This window comes from Marmota flaviventris, chromosome 14 (genome assembly GCF_047511675.1).
Source record: "Marmota flaviventris isolate mMarFla1 chromosome 14, mMarFla1.hap1, whole genome shotgun sequence".
Lineage (NCBI taxonomy): Eukaryota > Metazoa > Chordata > Mammalia > Rodentia > Sciuridae > Marmota > Marmota flaviventris.
Window position 1 is genome coordinate 28,679,968 of NC_092511.1, and position 17,023 is coordinate 28,696,990.

The 17,023-nt window shown below is 44.4% G+C and overlaps 1 protein-coding gene across 1 annotated transcript in view; it reads left to right on the plus strand.

The window, feature by feature from the left end:
* The window catches only part of Vit (vitrin), a 79,436-nt gene extending 73,079 nt beyond the window's left edge, over positions 1-6,357 (plus strand). Inside the window, exons 12-13 of the mRNA XM_034637147.2 lie at positions 2,839-3,352; positions 5,876-6,357. Of these exons, the coding sequence (XP_034493038.2) occupies positions 2,839-3,352; positions 5,876-6,054 (693 nt within the window). The 3' untranslated portion in view covers positions 6,055-6,357. The remainder of the gene's footprint in view (positions 1-2,838; positions 3,353-5,875) is intronic.
* Positions 6,358-17,023: the final 10,666 nt, after the last annotated feature.

Genomic DNA, 17,023 nt, shown 5'->3' on the forward strand with positions numbered 1-17,023 from the left:
AGCTCCCCTGTACTCTGAAAAGCTGAAATTCCAGGAAGATTGTTTTCTTGGGCTTTCAAATGTGTGTGAAGCTCACATCTAGGTAGAAGTGTCTCCAGTGAGGGAACCTCAAATTACCCTCTCAAAGAAAAGTCCCACACCCACCCTAAGGCCAGCAGCTTGGGAACAGAAGGCAGGAGCAGTGTCCCAGAGGTCTCATGTGGAGGCTCTTCCTTGCTCCTCCCACAGCATCAGGGACCTCAACCAGGCAGCTTCATACAAATACATGAGCTTGCACATGTGTGTACACACACACACGTACTTTCACACAAACATGCTACAAATTAATCCATCTGATAAACAAGAGAAGGGAGGTGTTGCGACATTTCAGGCAGGTCGTGTTTCCAATGCTACTTCTGGGTTCTGCGGAGATGTCTGGCCAGAGATGAGGCAGGACAGATGGGATAGTAGGCCTCCTGTTCCCAGTCTACTAAACCACTTTTGGTGTTTTCCAGTGGCTGTCTACATAAACCTTCCTTCAAAGGCAAAGCTTCAACTGAAGGACAGAGAAGGAGAGAAGAAAGAATGGAGGGAGGGAGGAACAGAGCCAGCCAGCTTGGACAGCTTGTCTTTGGTTTTTTATTTTATTTTTTCGTACTGGGGTATGAAAAAAAAAATCTTTTCATTTATTTATTTACTTATTTTTATTTGAGACAGGATCTTGCTAAGTTGCAGAAGCTGGCCTTGAACTTGGGATCCCTGCCTCAGTCTCCGGAGTTGCTGGGATCTCAGGCCTGTGCCACCACGCCGGGCAAAATCTTGTCCTTGATGCTCCTCCAACTTTATTATTATATGTTTTTGGAGCTGATAGGGCCGGGCCTCCTGCAGCATAGCAGGCTGCTGACCTCTACTTGCTCCATGAAATTCTCTTCCTTGACTTCCCGGCCCTGTGCAGCTGTTATTTCACTTGCTCTTTTCTTTTTTTTTTTTTTTTTTTTTTTTCATTATGTACCCTGAACATGGACCTTTTCAGGACTTAGACCCTGTTCCTCCATCTTCTCTCACAAGATTCTCTCCCTCCAGTCTCCCCAGGGCCACAGCATCAGTCCTCATCTCTTGAGTCTTCTCTGTCCAGATGAAAGACTCTGCCGGCACCCCCATACTAAGGATTGAGCCCTGGGGTGCTCTACCACTGAGCTACATCCCAGCCCTTTTTATTTTTAGACAGTCTCTTACTGTTGCTCCTGCCTCAGCCTCCCAAGTCATTGTGATTATAGGCATGTGCCATCACACCTGGTGACCTTTCCCTTTTCGGAAGCCCTGTCAGAACCTGAAGTCCTACACGCAGCAAGCCAAGTTCATCATCATCTTTCCCACCCAAACTGTCTCCTTCTCGGGACTTTGCATGAACAGCCCCGTCCATCCCAGAATTCCTCATTAGCTCCCAAACTGCATCCCTCATCTCTCTGTTCTTTCTCTTGCCCAGTGACATCTCCCTACTTCAAGTCAATATTTAACATCCTGCCTGCCTTTCTCCCGGGTCTCCCTTGTAGAGATTTCACAGTGAAGCCCAATTCATGCTTATAAAGAGTTCTTCCAACTATGGGGCTCTTGCTCCAAATCCTTCACTGTCCCTCATTTTTCTTGAAGCCTTCTAAAGCATGGTCCCAACCCCACTTCCTGGCCCTGCTGCTGTGACACCACACAGGCCCTGTGCTCCAGCCAATGACCACCTGTCCCTGGCCAGCACCACCACTCTCTGCTGCTGGAATCTCACACAGGCTGTCCGATAGGGATCCTCTTCCTCCATAGGATCAGCTTCCTACCAGCACTCAGCCTCTTGTGCCGCCTTGTCCATGGAAAGTTTTGTAACCTGCTTTAGGTTTTTACAAATCAAGAAAAAGATGTATTTCCTGGGAAGGATTAAGTCATTACTTGTTTCAAAATAATTTTTTAATTGTACAGATTCATCCATAGTCATGAGGTCAGACATGCTCTGTGACCCGCAAAGGAAGGGACAGGAAGAAATGCCCTACCTTAGGAACACTAGCCCTGTCACTTCCAGGAACACACACCAACAAGTTTGCTCAATGTTTATTTGTAGCTGACTTGAATTTTTCTGGAACAAGCTTGGGCACAAGTAAATAAATATTCGTTTGCCTAGAGGCAAGGTTGTCTGGAGGGCAGAGCTTGGGTTTTGAAGGCAGACAGCTAGGCAGTCTAGTTTGGGGAACTCAGGGATGTCCCTTGTAGTGGACCCTCAGTTTGTTTTCTAACAATGGGGGGTCATCGTTCCCCTTGTAGGGTGAGGTGAGGATTGAATGAGAGAATCTCTCCAAGAGCACCTAGTATGACCCTGACCCATGTGGCTACTCAGCAACTCTGGGGCCCCTTCCCACTGGGTACAGGCTGCTCTGGAAACATTCCTCAGTCACTTCTTAGGTATGCTCTGTTTTCCCCAGGAGAACAAAAGCTTTCTTTAATTCTCTCATGGGTTGGTGCCCACCAATGCCAGTCATGGCTGGCTGCCAGTACAAATGAATTGAGCTGAAGAGGCATAAATCTGAAGCAGAAATCAGTGACTTACATCTCCCTGTGCATTCGCCTAGCACAAGGGCTTCCCACTGAGGCACTGGCAGCCGCGGAGACAGGAGTGAGTTCAGAGATTACTAGAGAGGTCTTTGCCTCAGCAAGTGCCCAGACAGGGGAACAGAAAGGGAGAGAGCCATCAACAAGGACTAGCACAGCAAACAGGAGTCTTGTTTGCTTCTTCACCCAACTGGAGGCCCAAGGTAAGGGTGCCAGGTTGGGGGGACTTGACCCCTGACCTGGTGAGTGTCCCTCCCCTCTGTCCTCCAGGCTGTGTGCAGAACCAATGGCTTCTACTCGTTCAACGTGCAGAGCTGGTTGGGCCTCTCCAAGACTATGCAGCCCCTGGTAAAGCGGGTCTGTGATACCGACCGCCTGGCCTGCAGCAAGACCTGCTTAAACTCAGCCGACATTGGCTTTGTCATTGACGGCTCCAGCAGCGTGGGGACAGGCAACTTCCGCACGGTCCTGCAGTTTGTGGCCAACATCAGCAAGGCGTTTGAGATTTCAGACACAGACACACGTATCGGGGCCGTGCAGTACACCTATGAGCAGCGGCTGGAGTTTGGGTTTGACAAGTACAGCACCAAGCCCGACATCCTCAACGCCATCAAGAGGGTAGGGTACTGGAGTGGTGGCACCAGCACTGGTGCTGCCATCCACTATGCCCTGGAGCAGCTCTTCAAGAAGTCCAAGCCCAACAAGAGGAAGCTGATGATCCTCATCACCGACGGCAGGTCCTACGACGACGTGCGGATACCAGCCATGGCCGCCCATCAGAAGGGTAGGGGGAACCTGGTTCAGCCAGCTGCTGAGGCTTCTTGGGGCTGGGAGAGGCTGTCCTTGGAGGGCAAGGAAGGCTCTGCTTTTCTGTGCATTGGTTTTGTCTGTGACAATACGTTCAAAACCATTAGAGGAGCAAAGATTGCAGGTGTCTGAGTAGCAAAGAGGGAAGGAGGAAGGGCAGCCAGAGGCTCCCCCAGTGTCTTTGAAAACAGGGACCCTTTCCTTGACCTCCTACATCCTGAGACTTTTCCCACCAGGGCTTGAGACACTAAAAGGGAATGCTATTTGTCACTTTCTATGAAAGAAAAACAAATCCCTAGCTGTGTTGAAGACACCAATTTGTCTTTAGTACCTTTTAAAGACTAATAGAGTTCTTTAAGGAAGTCGTACTATGATTGTAAATTAGGTATTGAGGGTTTGGGGGGAAAACCCAAAGAAATTTTGATTCAGAATATTTAAAAGAGATATTTCCATATAAAAATTTCTAAGTTGTTGAGAGAAGGCTCAAAAACACAAAAAATGAGGGCTGGGGATGTGGCTCAAGTGGTAGTGTGCTCGCATGGGGCACTGGGTTCGATCCTCAGCACTACATAAAAAAAAAATGAAGTAAAGATATTGTGTTCACCTAAAATTAAGAAATAATTATTTTTAAAAAACACACAAAATGAACAAAGTACTTTAGTGCTTAGAAAATAAGTCACATTTATGAATTAATTAAAATATATATAAAACTGTTCTCAAAAGTGCCATAAAACAGCATGAAAATATAACAGCCTGAAGAAACCCAAAATGATAATAATAATAATAGTAATAATAAATGGGCTGGGGTTGTGGCTCAGTGGTAGAGCGCTTGCCTAACAAGTGTGAGGCATTGGGTTTGATCCTTAGCACCACATAAAAATGAATAAATAAAAAGTATTGTAGCCATCTACAACTAAAAAAAAAAAAGAAAAATAGTAACAATAATAATGATAAAACTGAATGGAGTAGTCAGTGGAACTGGAGACCTCTAAGTGCTAGGGTACAAAACTCAATGCAGTGGTCAATTATTTTTCCTTTTTCTGTGTATACTTTTAATATGGGTTATTTTTTCAGGATTTTTTGTATTCTTGAGAGCTGCTTTAAATCCTTCCTAAGACAATTCTTAATGAACGGGTGGTGCTGGCTTCCAGAAACCAAAGTATCTAGACAATGCATTCAGGCAAAGTCTTCTCAGGGACTTGCCTTTTGCAGAGTCTCGGGCATCTTCACAATGGTGAGATGGTGATGTTCTTTGTGCCAGTGGTCACAAATTCCCTTGGTCTCACGTCAGCAGAGTTGGTCAAGGGTCATAAGCTACCTGCTCCAAATCCCAGAGTGAGTGGCAGATGGGCCAGCTCTTGGCTCATCAGCCCAGGGCTTTTTCTAGCACATCTGTCCAAGCTCACGTTCAGTCCCACCCTCACTTATTTCTCTAGGTACTTTCTTTGGGCCTCACCCAGGAAGTGAGGGAATGAGAAGACTGTTGGAAATGGGAGCTCTCAGGGGATCATATTCTGGGAAGCTTTAAAGAACTGGGACCAATAGATACAAATTACATGGAGGCGGGTTCCTGCTCAGCCAAACACTATGATTCATCTAAAAAAGCAATGAGCATTGTGTTCCTAGGATAATCCAAGTCCAGAGTTAATGACCATCTGTCAGAATTGACAGTAGAAGGTTCTGTGCAGGGGTGGTCTCAAGGATCTGAAAAGTTGCATACTGCTCTCTAGTCTTTATCGGGGGATATTCTTTCTTTCTTTCTTTGAGCAGAAATATGGGCTTGCTCAGTCTAAGCTCAGTTCCCATGGCCACTTGGCCAGCATTTTAAAACCCAAGGCTGGCTTCCCCTAATCGAGACAGTATTCAGAGAAAAGAAGCTGGAGAGGTGAGAAAAGGGGCTGGCAGCTTATATGCAGCATGATGGACAACTGGAAGCATATTAGACCAGAGCTATGTGAAACACTGACAGCTCCTAATAAGCAGGACAGGACACCTAGAAGATGAGATGGGCCACTGGCAGAAAGGGGGCTGCAGGGCAGGTGCCTGGGCAGGAAGACCACCCCAGGTTCTGCCCTCTGTTTCCTGGCCGTCCTGTGCATCCACCCTGGTTATCCTGAAGGTGGTATAGGAATAGGATTTTGTAGAATAAGGTCAAGTACCTGATATCCAGCTGCCCCCAACCAAATCAAGAACCATCACAGCAGGCAGTTTCCCCACTTTCCCCACTAAAGATTGTTACCTCCTCTCTGAAGTGGATGTTCAAAAGTATTTCTTGAATGAATGAATGAATGAATGAATGGCCATACCTATTCTTAATTCTAGAACCTAGAGTTCCATGGGAGTTTTTTTTTTTTTGAATCACTTAGTTTCCAAAGTTTAAATTTTTGGCACATTTCTGATTTGGGGTTTGGTTGTGCTGACAGAGCAGCAGAAAAGCAAAGATTCATTAGCAACACTTTTTCTTAGGGGCATTTGTTTCATCTGATCTTTGTCCCCACAGGAGTGATCACCTATGCAATAGGGGTTGCGTGGGCTGCACAGGACGAGCTGGAGATCATTGCCACTCACCCTGCCAGAGACCACTCCTTCTTTGTGGATGAGTTTGACAACCTGTACAAATCCGTCCCCAGGATCATCCAGAACATTTGTACAGAGTTCAATGCACAGCCGCGGAACTGAATTCAGAGCAGCAAAGCATAGCAAATGCTGCCCTACTGACTGGCTCTTTGGACCATCCCTGTGCTTTCTGGGGGCACCCACAGGGTAGCGAGTCTTGGGGAGGGCTTGGGCAAACAAGATGCATTTCTGTTCTTTGCCATTGCAGTTCTCATATGTCAAAATCTGGCACTGGAAATATGATCATCGACTTACAGATTGAATCAAAATGATACGTCAGTTTTAGGGTGTTGAGGATTTACATTTTGACAGTTGTTTTCAAAATCCATGTTCAGAAGAGAGTGCAGCACTTATTGACAGGCTTAAATGGAGCTTTTGTGAGAATTTTTTATTTTTATTTCTCATAGAACTCTGTAACCCTCCACAAGTTTCATTTTGTCATGACAGTGTAGGAGTTGCTTAATTAAATGTTTAAAAGGATCACATGCGCTCTTTCTCACTGTGTCACGTGTCATGGGGTGGGAGGTCTGTGGTGGGGGCCACCCTCCACTCTTCCAGCCCAAGGTAATAACATATCCACTGGTACGGAGAATGTGGTAGGGTCCCTGCTGTTCCTGTTGTCTGAATCACTGAATGCCTGCATCACGCAGCTTTTGGAACACTGGCCCTTGAGGAACAAGTAGATCTTGCTTGAAAGTGGTGCTACCCAAATCCCGATTCTCAGGTTCCATCTTAATACCAGTGAAATCCAAGTCTCTGGGAAGAACTGGAATCCAAGTATTGGCATATTTTAACAGCTCCCCAGTGACTCTTAAAGGTTGCTAGGATTGAGAACCACTGCACTACCTCTGAGGGATCAGTGTTACAGTCATTTCCTACAAGTTTCCATGCCTGTTGTCCTAAGGGATCCATCTAGTTTAGCATTTGTCTTGAATTTTTCAATGATAGCTAAATTTTAAAATTTTTTTTTGTACCAGAGATTAAACCCAGGGGCACTCAACCACTGAGCCACATCCCCAGTCCTATTTTGTATTTTATTTACAGACAGGGTCTCACTGAGTTGCTTAGTGCCTCGCTTTTGCTGAGGCTGGCTTTGAACTCAAGGTCCTCCTGCCTCAGCCTCCGGAGCTGCTGGTATTATAGGCATGCGCCACCGCAGAGGGCTGAGAGCTAGATGTTATTATTGATGTTTTTGCATTACAATAAGCTGGGAGAAATCTGGTTCAACTTTCCTTTTTACTTCCATGTTCTGCCAAGAACATATCTGTCAAGATGTGAGATACATGTACAATGGGGAGACATTCAAAAGAATACTAAAAAGGGCTCACTCAGTGTCTGGGTATATGTGATGTCTAAAACTCCACTAGACTTGATTTTTCTCAGGAATTAGGGTCTTTGGAAAAAAAGCTTTTTTTTTTTTTTTTTTTAAACTAAGGCTCAATGTTTGCTTGGGGTATTGGAGACTGAACCCAGGGATCTTTTACTACTGAGTCACATCCCTAGCCCTTTTTATTTTTAAATCACTTAGTTTCCAAAGTTTAAATCACTTAGTTTAAATCACTTAGTTGCCAAAGCTGTCCTGGAACTTGGTGATCCTCCTGCCTCAGCCTCCCGAGTCACTGGGATCACAGGTAGGTGTGTGCCACCATGCCTGCAAGTCTCAAAGTTTTGTGATAAGGCTCGGCTAAAAATTTCTGGCCAAAATGACAAGGTCCAGATATTTCTTGTTTTCTTGGGCTTTTTAATCCTTTTGAACAGGACAGCACCTTCATAAGATAACTTTCCCGGCAGCCGCCTCAAGGGCCTGCGTGGGTTTACAGAAATCTTCCTGTGTCCAAGGATGTTTCAGCCTCAAGGAAGAATTTCCAAAGAACCATGTTGTTTTCTAGTCAAAATACTAAGAGAAGATCTCCCCTTAGCTTACAGTATATAAATATAAAAACTGAAAGCACGAAATCAATTGCTTTGGAAAAAGGTATTTATTCAACCAATGCCTTTGAGGAATTCATAGCCCGGCAGGAAACCACAATGAAGAATTAAAGTCATATCATCGTCATGGGCTTATGCACCAAATGCATGAAGGGCAACTGCAAACGACCTCATAAGAAATAAAACTGTAGTTATGAAGTAAGTGTTTGCCACAGGTTGGGCACTGTTCTAAGGCTTCACACGTGCTAACTCACCCCTACGATTTGCTGAGAAACTCTTCTTATTCACATTTTATAGATCATACATCTGAGGCCTGGAGAGGTCAAGGAACTTGCTCGAGGTCATAGAGTTGGCACAAGGAAGATCTGAAAAGTTCGCACAGGCAATCTCTCTCCTGGGTCTGTACTCTCACCCACTTTGCTTCTTAAAGGGGTGGCATGGAAAATAACCAAAGGGGCTGCCCAGGGAGTTCTCTAGAAAGTTTGACAATTTAAAATATACATCCTTAGGGTACGTTAAATGTACAAAGTGAACAGAGACTGTGAAATGTCCAGGGTAAACTCCACTCTCCCCCTGATTTGCCCTGATTGCCTGCACAGACACTGTGTCTCACTTAAGGGTGATTTTAATCTCTAGTCCACGGTCCCTGTAGTTTCCGGTACACAGCAGGCTCTCCTATCATCTTGATAAACTCCTACTCATTCTCCAAGTCTCAATGCAAATGGTACTGCCTCTGTGGACCCTTCTCTGACTTGCTCAGACAGATTAAGCTCTCTGGCTACAGGATTTTGACCTATTTATTCTCCAGAAACTTCTTTGGTCCCTTCTCACTAAGGGATACAAGCAACACACATTATCAAGGACTTGGAATCCAGACAATGAAAACTTTGAATTTAGGTCACCTGATAGTGGGCACCCCCCAGTGCAATGGCAACGGTAGTATGAGAGGCAAAGATAAAATAAGAAGAGAGAAGCAGGATGTGGTGGCCAGAGGAGAAGGGAACTTAGGTCCCATTCACAATGCACCCCTCTCCTCTGTCCTCCTCAGGTTTCTTAGAGTATGTTACAATCACCGTCTTTCTAAGGTCAGAATCCTCTTTCCACTCTGTTCCTCTCCTGCTCTCATTTCTCCGCAGAAATGAAAATCCTTGTTTGCTGTTCCTTTGCTGAGCTTTGTTTAACCAAAATTAGTAAGTGCCTACTGTGTGCCAAGCACTGCGATACAAAGATGAATGAGGCCTGATCCCTGCCTGAGCTTACAGACTAGCTTGAGAGATGGGAACGCGGAGAGCAGCTCACCAATGAGACAGGTGACAGGCAAGTTTGCGAAGGCTTCCTGAGCTCGGTTTTCTTGAAAGATCCCAGTTCATTCAGGCGATGAAAAATGGAAAAGGCGTCCCAGTAGAGGTGTGGTGGAAGCAAAGGCTAGGAGGCGTGAAGTAGCATGGCACCCTGCAAGACTGACAGCATGAAAGCCAAGGCCAGGGCACCAGGAAGCAAAGCTGGAGACTCAGGCAGGGGCCAGGCCATGGAAGGCTGTTTGTTACTTAAGGTTCTCTTGGTGGCAAGTAGCAGAACTCAATTCATAGGAGCTCAAGCAGAGGGGGCATTTTTGGAAGGAAACTGGATTAACTCAGGAACTCCAGGCCAGGGAGACAGCAGAAATAAGGGACAGGAGCAAGAAAGGAGACCAGATCACTCTTATATTCTACCTTCTCCAGAATGATCTTTATTTGGAAGTTTGTGAACAGTTTTGGAGATAAAACAGAAGGAAACTTCCCTCAACTCAGGGACCAACCCCACAACTCAGCCCCCGTCAGCAGGGCCACCTGGTAATCCAAGTTGATGTGGCTGATAGGGCAGGAGCGCCCACATCTCCTACCTGAGCACCTACAGTTAATACGTTTTTTGAAGTTCCTTGAAGCATCAAGACAACTTTAATCTCAACGAATGCATGTCCACAGGGCCCAAGTTTGGAAAACCAACGTGGGCTGCTTGTTGGCCTCCTCGCTTGGTAGTCAATCTCTGTTTTGCTTGAAAGCTTTATGTTCGAAAGTCAAGAACTGTCTCTCCAAGATGCCCTGTCACTTCTCTTGGCCTTGCAAGATGTTGCTTTTTACACACCATTGACTACTGCAAAGCTGTTCCAATGGCCAGGGATGCAGACATGATGCTCCTGAGATCCACTTCTACATCCATCAGAAGGCTTAACTGAGGAGAAATGTTCTATTTAAATCACCATCCACACAGAAAACAAATAAGATTGAAAAGACCTCAGTTTCAAGGTAGGTTTCTTCTTTAAAAAAAAAAAAATTCTTTTTAATTGAAAAACATTGAGCTGAATTTTCTCCCTGCCACCCCTCTTACACAAACAGGGCCTGTAGGCACTGAGCTGCCCAAGTAAGCAAATACTGTCGTTGGCTTGGCAGCCGAGACTGCTAAAGCACACAACCTCGGCTGAATAGCTCCTTTCTGAGACTCCCCCAGCCTTGTGCTTGCTTGAGGTGAGCAGGGTGTATTCAGGTTAATGGCAAATGGAATCTGGATTCCTCACAAAGAGCCTTTACATGAGCAGCCAGGGCACAGAAACCCACAGAGCTTGGAAGCCATTGAAACTTCTGAAAGGCCAAAACAAGGCCCAAGATCAATGTAATTGTTGTTGGTCTGACATCCCAAAGGCATCAATAAAGCTGTATCCTGATATCATGGTATTGATTTTTTTTCAATTATCTTAACACTTTACAAGCCCTCCTTGGAACTATGGTGAAAGGAGTTCTTTCCAACCTCAATAGGAGGGTTTGTGCTGCATTTTAAAGCCAAAGAGGGATCAGGGAAAGTCGAAAAGGTTGCAAACCACTGTGGTAATGACTGCGATATGCACCAAGCAAAATAAATGAGCAGACAATTTTCTAAAGGGCAAAGTGGCAGTGTAATTTATTTAAAAAACACCCTCATTGAACTTGGGGACAACCGCAGCATGGAAACTGCAGGGGACATTTCCAGTTCTGTGACCCACACACAAGACCCGGAATACCACATCCCTGTTTCTACCTTGAGAGAAGGGGGCATTCTCCTGAAATGGAAAATCCATTTTTCATCCTGGAAAGTTCTAATCCTGATCAGTCAACAAAGATCTCTAGAAGCAAATGCCATCAAGCCATGGCAGCCTCAAGGGGAGTCGCCCACCTGGGCAGCAACCAAGATCATCCTGGCAGGGCCTTCAGCCTTGCTCATGAGCAGACTGGGGGCATCCCTCAGAGAACCCCAAAACACCTGATCTTGCAATATGCTAGTGAGGACAAGCCAATACCACTGAGCAATTTCTGTTCCCATGTACCCACAGCCTGGAGAGGTGTAGGGAAACTTTGGTGACAATAGGAATGCCAACCGTTGACATTGGTTATGATTCCCCAGTGTGCCATGAGCTGAACTCTAGAAGCTTTACCCTAGTCACTGAAAACACACAGAATCCATGCTGATGAGAAATTGGGTTTCACAACCATCCTTTTGGGAGAGACTATCTTATATGACAATCAACCATAATTGGATATTATCATTTGGATGTGAGGTGTCCCCCAAAAGCTCATGGGTAAGACAATGCAGGAAGACTTAGAGGTGAAGTGATTGAGTTATGAGAGCCTTAACCTAATCAGCGAATTGATCCCCTGACAGGGATTAACTGAGTGGTAACTGAAGGCAGGTAGCATGTGGCTAGAGGAGGTGGATGTGCCTTTGGGGTATATATTTTGTCCTTGTTGATCAGAACGCTCTCTCACTCTCTGCTTTCTGGTGCAATGTCTTGAGCTGCTTTCCTCCTCCATGCCCTTCTACCATGATGTCTGCCTCACTTGGGCCCAGAGCTATAGTGTCAGTCATCTATGGACTGAGACTTCTGAAATCATGAGCCCCCAAATAAACTTTTCCCCCTAAAATTGTTCTTGTTAGGTCTTTTAACCACGGAAGTGAAAAAAGCTGACTAAAACATTGGGAGTCCACCATGTGTATTTTCATAACTCATTACATCCTCAGTATTTCCTGTTTTCTGAGGAGGACAGTGAGACACGGAGGTTGAGGAGTTGCTACACAGCAGGTAGGAAGGAAAGCTGGGCTATGAACCTGGGTTTCCTGACCACAGGTTTGATGCTCTCTTCATTACAGAACAGCCACCTTGCCCTCTCTGCCTGTTCCTCCCTGTTCACCTGCCAGTCACCACCGCCTTACCATCAGCCCTTCCACCAGCTGCCATTTTTCACACAGTAGAAAAAACCACCTTTTCAGCTCCACGCATTTTGGGCCTATATTTTTGCTATGCCTCTATTTCCCTCCCTGCAACCTAGACTCCTAGATCTTGGAAGGCTGGAAAGTTACTTAGAAGTTGTTGGTTATCTTTTTCTGGTGTCCCTTATCTCACCGGCTTGGTGAACATGGGTCCATTCACTGGCAGGCTCTTAAAAATGGTTTCACACAAAATGTGTGTTAGAGACTATCTATGCTCTGGGTGGCTTCGGGTAAAAAGGAAAAGCATGACCCCTGATGTGGAACCCCCTTATAATTTTAAAGAAAAGCTATTTAATTAATACATTATTTCAAATTTCAAGGGGCTCTGGTCATTTATAAAAACTAAGTATATTAGAAACAAGTTGTTCTGAGAATTTTTTTCATGACCAAACTCTAACTGTATCTCAGGGTAATTTCCTTGGGTACAAGTCAATTCAGGATTGTGAGGCACCCTCCAATCCAGCCTCCATGGTTAAGACCTTTCCCGTCCCCGATTCCTTCCACAGAGCATAGTGAAGTGGAAGCCACTGGGAAATGGCTCTGCCCTGGAACCCTGGCAATCCTACACACCTCCACATGGTCCATGTGGACAAGGCCCAGTTGCAGCCTGACCCAAGTCTTGTGCCCTGAGATCATCTCAGAGACACTGCAAAGGAGGAAGTTTGTGAGGAGCCACTTGGAGCTTGGGCATCCCCCAAGCACTTTTCTTTTCAGTCTCCTTGGCTTTAGTGAGGCCTGGGCCTTTCTTTCCACCATGCTGTTCTCTAGGAGACAGCTGCAGGCTGCACAGTGAGCTCTCTGCCCTCTAGAATGGCTACCCCTCTACCCACAAACCCGGCTCTTTCTGTTTTGGTGTCCTGGGACACAGGGAGTTGACACTGTGTTCATCTTGCTTGGGCTACATTCGCCATAAACTGTCTGAATCCACTTGGTCCTGCGTTTTTGCCTGCCAAGCCTGCGGCACAGTGGCAAGCCTGCCTAGCCATGGTAGTTTCACTGTCATAGAGACTGCTTGACCACAGGACAGCAGCTGTTTTTTTTTTTTTCCAGACACCCTAGGAAGCCTTCCTTACCAAACTCTTGGGAGGTTTTTTAAATGGGGTCTTTTTAAGTTGCCCAGGCTGGATTCAAACTTGTGATTCTCCTTCCTCAGCCTTTCAAGTAGCTGGGATTACAGGTGTGCATCATTGTGCCCAGCTCCAAGAAGTTTCTGAATGTCCCTGATCCTGCATATCATTCACCCACCTCAGGTGCAAATGATTGTCCAGTGAGTGGGGAACTTTTTCTTACTGAGAAGCAAAGTGCATTTTAAAGAATTCTCTCTTCTGATCTACGATTGTTGGCAATGATGCTGCCTCCACCATGCTGGGCTGGTGTCCTGAAAACCTTTTGGTTGGGATGGTGTATAGTTTTTACATGGGTAGGTCAAGTAATAGTGACTACCTGAAGAATCAGTTGAAGAAAGACCCTGAGGACAGGGCTCTTAAAGATGTGCTAAAATTGATTGTCCATGTCTGTCATGGGAGAGGGATGTGGCAGTGTCATTTCCCATAGTTGGTATTTACCCATCTCTATAGTCTAAAGAGCAAGGCAATATCCTGAAAAAGTGCACTCAGGGGATTAAAAGGGAGGTTTCTTTGCTTTTCTTCCAGAATATGTCATTGCCTATAAATTCTTCAAACAGATCTCTTTATTTTCTGGAAAATGTTAGGGATGGAGAATATTAGTTTTACTTTAGTTTGATTTCTCTTCTAAGGAGGCTTCTAAATAAACCACCTGGAAACATTCATAGCTTGAACCAAGAGGTCTTTGTAATATGTTGTTTTTGGTTACCAGGTCCAGAATTCTCTACAGTGAAGTTTCTTGCTGAGGGTTAGGCACTTTTAACAATTGTCCTAAAGTCAGGAGGTCAGGATGAGGGAAAATGCAGCTGAGAAACTGGTCCATCCAGAGGGGGTTTTGTGTACTTGCATTACCTTGGCTGCCTTCACATCTATTATCCCAACCAAGTCCCACAATGACAATTCCAAGCAGAGTTTATAAAGGACAAAATAGAGACTCAGAAAGGAGGTTAAGTAACTTGTCCCAGGGTCACACATTTGATAAATTCAGATTCAAAAATCAAGTCTATCTCCAGAATTATTTAAGGAATGTTAAAAGGAAAACTTCTGACAAATTAAATTTAGCAGCGTTTAATTGAACAAAGAATGATTTGAGAACTACACAGCCCTCAAAACCAGAATGGATTCAGAGAAACTCCAGAGGTGCAATGTGGTCAGGCATTTATGGACAGAAAACAGAAATGAGGTACAGAGTTTAACTGGTTACTGCTCGGCATTTGCCTTATTTGAACATGGGCTGAACAGCTGTAATAGACTGAAGCTTAACTGCTATGCTTGGCTGAGACTCAGCCATTTGTTATAAAAGTCATTTAGTTTACATACAAAGTTACGTAGCAGTTCATTATGTAAGAATGTATGGTGGCTTCCTAAGGCCAAATTTGACCCACTTCTAGTAAATACAATAAACTTATACATCAACATTTTGAAAAAAAATAATTAAGGTTTGCTCCTCATAGATGAAAACATAGAAAATAAGCTAAAATGTTGTGAAACAAAATAATATGAAGTTATGAAGGTTAATATATAAATTCTGAATAATGAGTGAAATGAAAGATGCCTAAAATGTGAAGTCAGAAATATGGAATTAAAGAAATCTGTTTTAGAAGAGAGGTTTCTTAGTTCTGAAGCATGGAAACATAAAACATATTTTTATAATTCATTAATTCATTGAAACTTCTCAAATAATGAGATAATAACAACTTTCCTGGATAAAGCAAGAAATCCCACCCTTTCCTCACTGAAGAACATATTAGGGGCTGGGGTTGTGGCTCAGTGGTAGAGCACTTGCCTTGCACATGTGAGGCACTGGGTTTGATCCTCAGAACCACATAAAAATAAATAAAGGTTGCCCATGTACAACTAAAAATTTTTTTTAAAAGAACATATTAGATCTTCCTAGTTTTTGAAAGCAGACCACCACCAGCAGGATCTAGGGAAGCACTAGTACCTCTTACATTTTCTCCTGGGTTGGAGAAGGCACTGCAAGTACTCTTTTTGACCCACTGTCACAAGCATGTGTAGAGAACCTATCAGAACAGACTTCAGAGGGGCATATATAATCAGCAAAGAAGTGTCTTGAGATCAGGCAAGTAAGTGACAGTCTGATCCATCAGAAGGGAAAGAATTTGTAGCAGATGCCAGGGACAACACCTAGCGCCAGAGAACTTGGTAAGTACTATACACATGGGAGATGGTAAAAGAAGTCCATTTGATGATAACTTGTATTGTCTTGGTATTCTGAGCACCTAGCAGGTGACTGTGGGACTTCAACTCTCACTTTGAGATGACCTGAACTACAGATAACCATGAAAATATTCACACCATGTATCTGAATTACACTTCCTTTTCCTACATGAGAGAAGTATGTAGTTTTTCTACTATAGTCTGTTGATGTAGTGAATTACGCTGATTTTCAAATACTGTGTCCTCTCATGACATGGGGAGGGTGGAGGCATTCCGCAGAAGACAGCACACAAGCTCGCAGGTATCTCTTCTTCTATAATCACGAGGACCCCATCCTCATAACCTATGTATGTCAGATTACCGCCTGTGATACTGCGATACAGTAAGAAATACATATTTGATCATTTCCCCAGTTCCTGACAGAGAGCATTTAAAAATTCTTGGAATTTCCTGAGTGCTAGGAGTGAAAGCAGTATCTTTAATCATAATAAGCCCTCTCCAGCCACTTTCTAACTTTATGTTAATGAGGTGACTCCTTGAGGTTGGGGTCTGATTGCTAGAGAGAGAAACACATGATCAGAGGGGGGACTTTCAGTCCCAGCCCATAATTTCTGGAAGGGAAGAGGAACTAGAGAGTGAGCACAATCACCAGTGATTTAATCATCATGCTTACAGAACTTCCATTAAAAATATACTAAATGATGGGGTTCAGAGAACTTCTGAGTAGGTGAATACTTCAAACCACAGACAGGACATGGAAGTTCCACACCGCCTCACCATATTTTGCCTACGCGTCTCTTCCACTTCATTATTCTTGAGTTGTATTATTCTTACTTTAGTACTGGGGATTGAGAACCCAGGGGCTCTTTACCACTAAGCTATATCCCCAGCCTTTTTTTGATTTTTTTATTTTGAGACAGGCTCTCACTAGGTTGCTCAGGCTGGCCTTGAACTTGCCATCTTCCTGCCTCAGCATCCAGAGTCACTGGGATTACAAGTGGCAGATGTAAGTGCAGTGCCTTTCTGACTCAAGGCAGACAATGTCAGAACTGAAATAAATCATAAGACACCCAATCAATGTCCTCAGAGAATTGGAGAATAGCTTGGGCAAAAAAGGAACACCTGGTGTCTGAAGAAGCGTCTTGTGAATAGAGAAATAAGGTTTTTCATTTACTTCCCAAAGGCCCATGCTACACATCGTCACATTAGGGATTAGAGTTCCAACGTAAAAACTGTGGGGGTGGGAATATGATCTAGTACACAGCACTGTCAAAAAGAGAAAAGTTCTGCTGGGTACAGTGGCATTGGCCTATAATCCCAGTGGTTTGAGAGACTGGGGCAGGAAGATCACATGTTCAAGACCAGCCTCAGCAATTTAGGGAGGCCCTAAGCAAAATAAAAAATAAAAAGGGATAGGGACGTGGCTCAGTGGTTAAGCACGCATAAATTCAATCCCTGGTACCAAAAAGAAAAATAAAATAGAGAAAAGTTCTAATTAGTACTGCCCTTGCTCTTTTGTC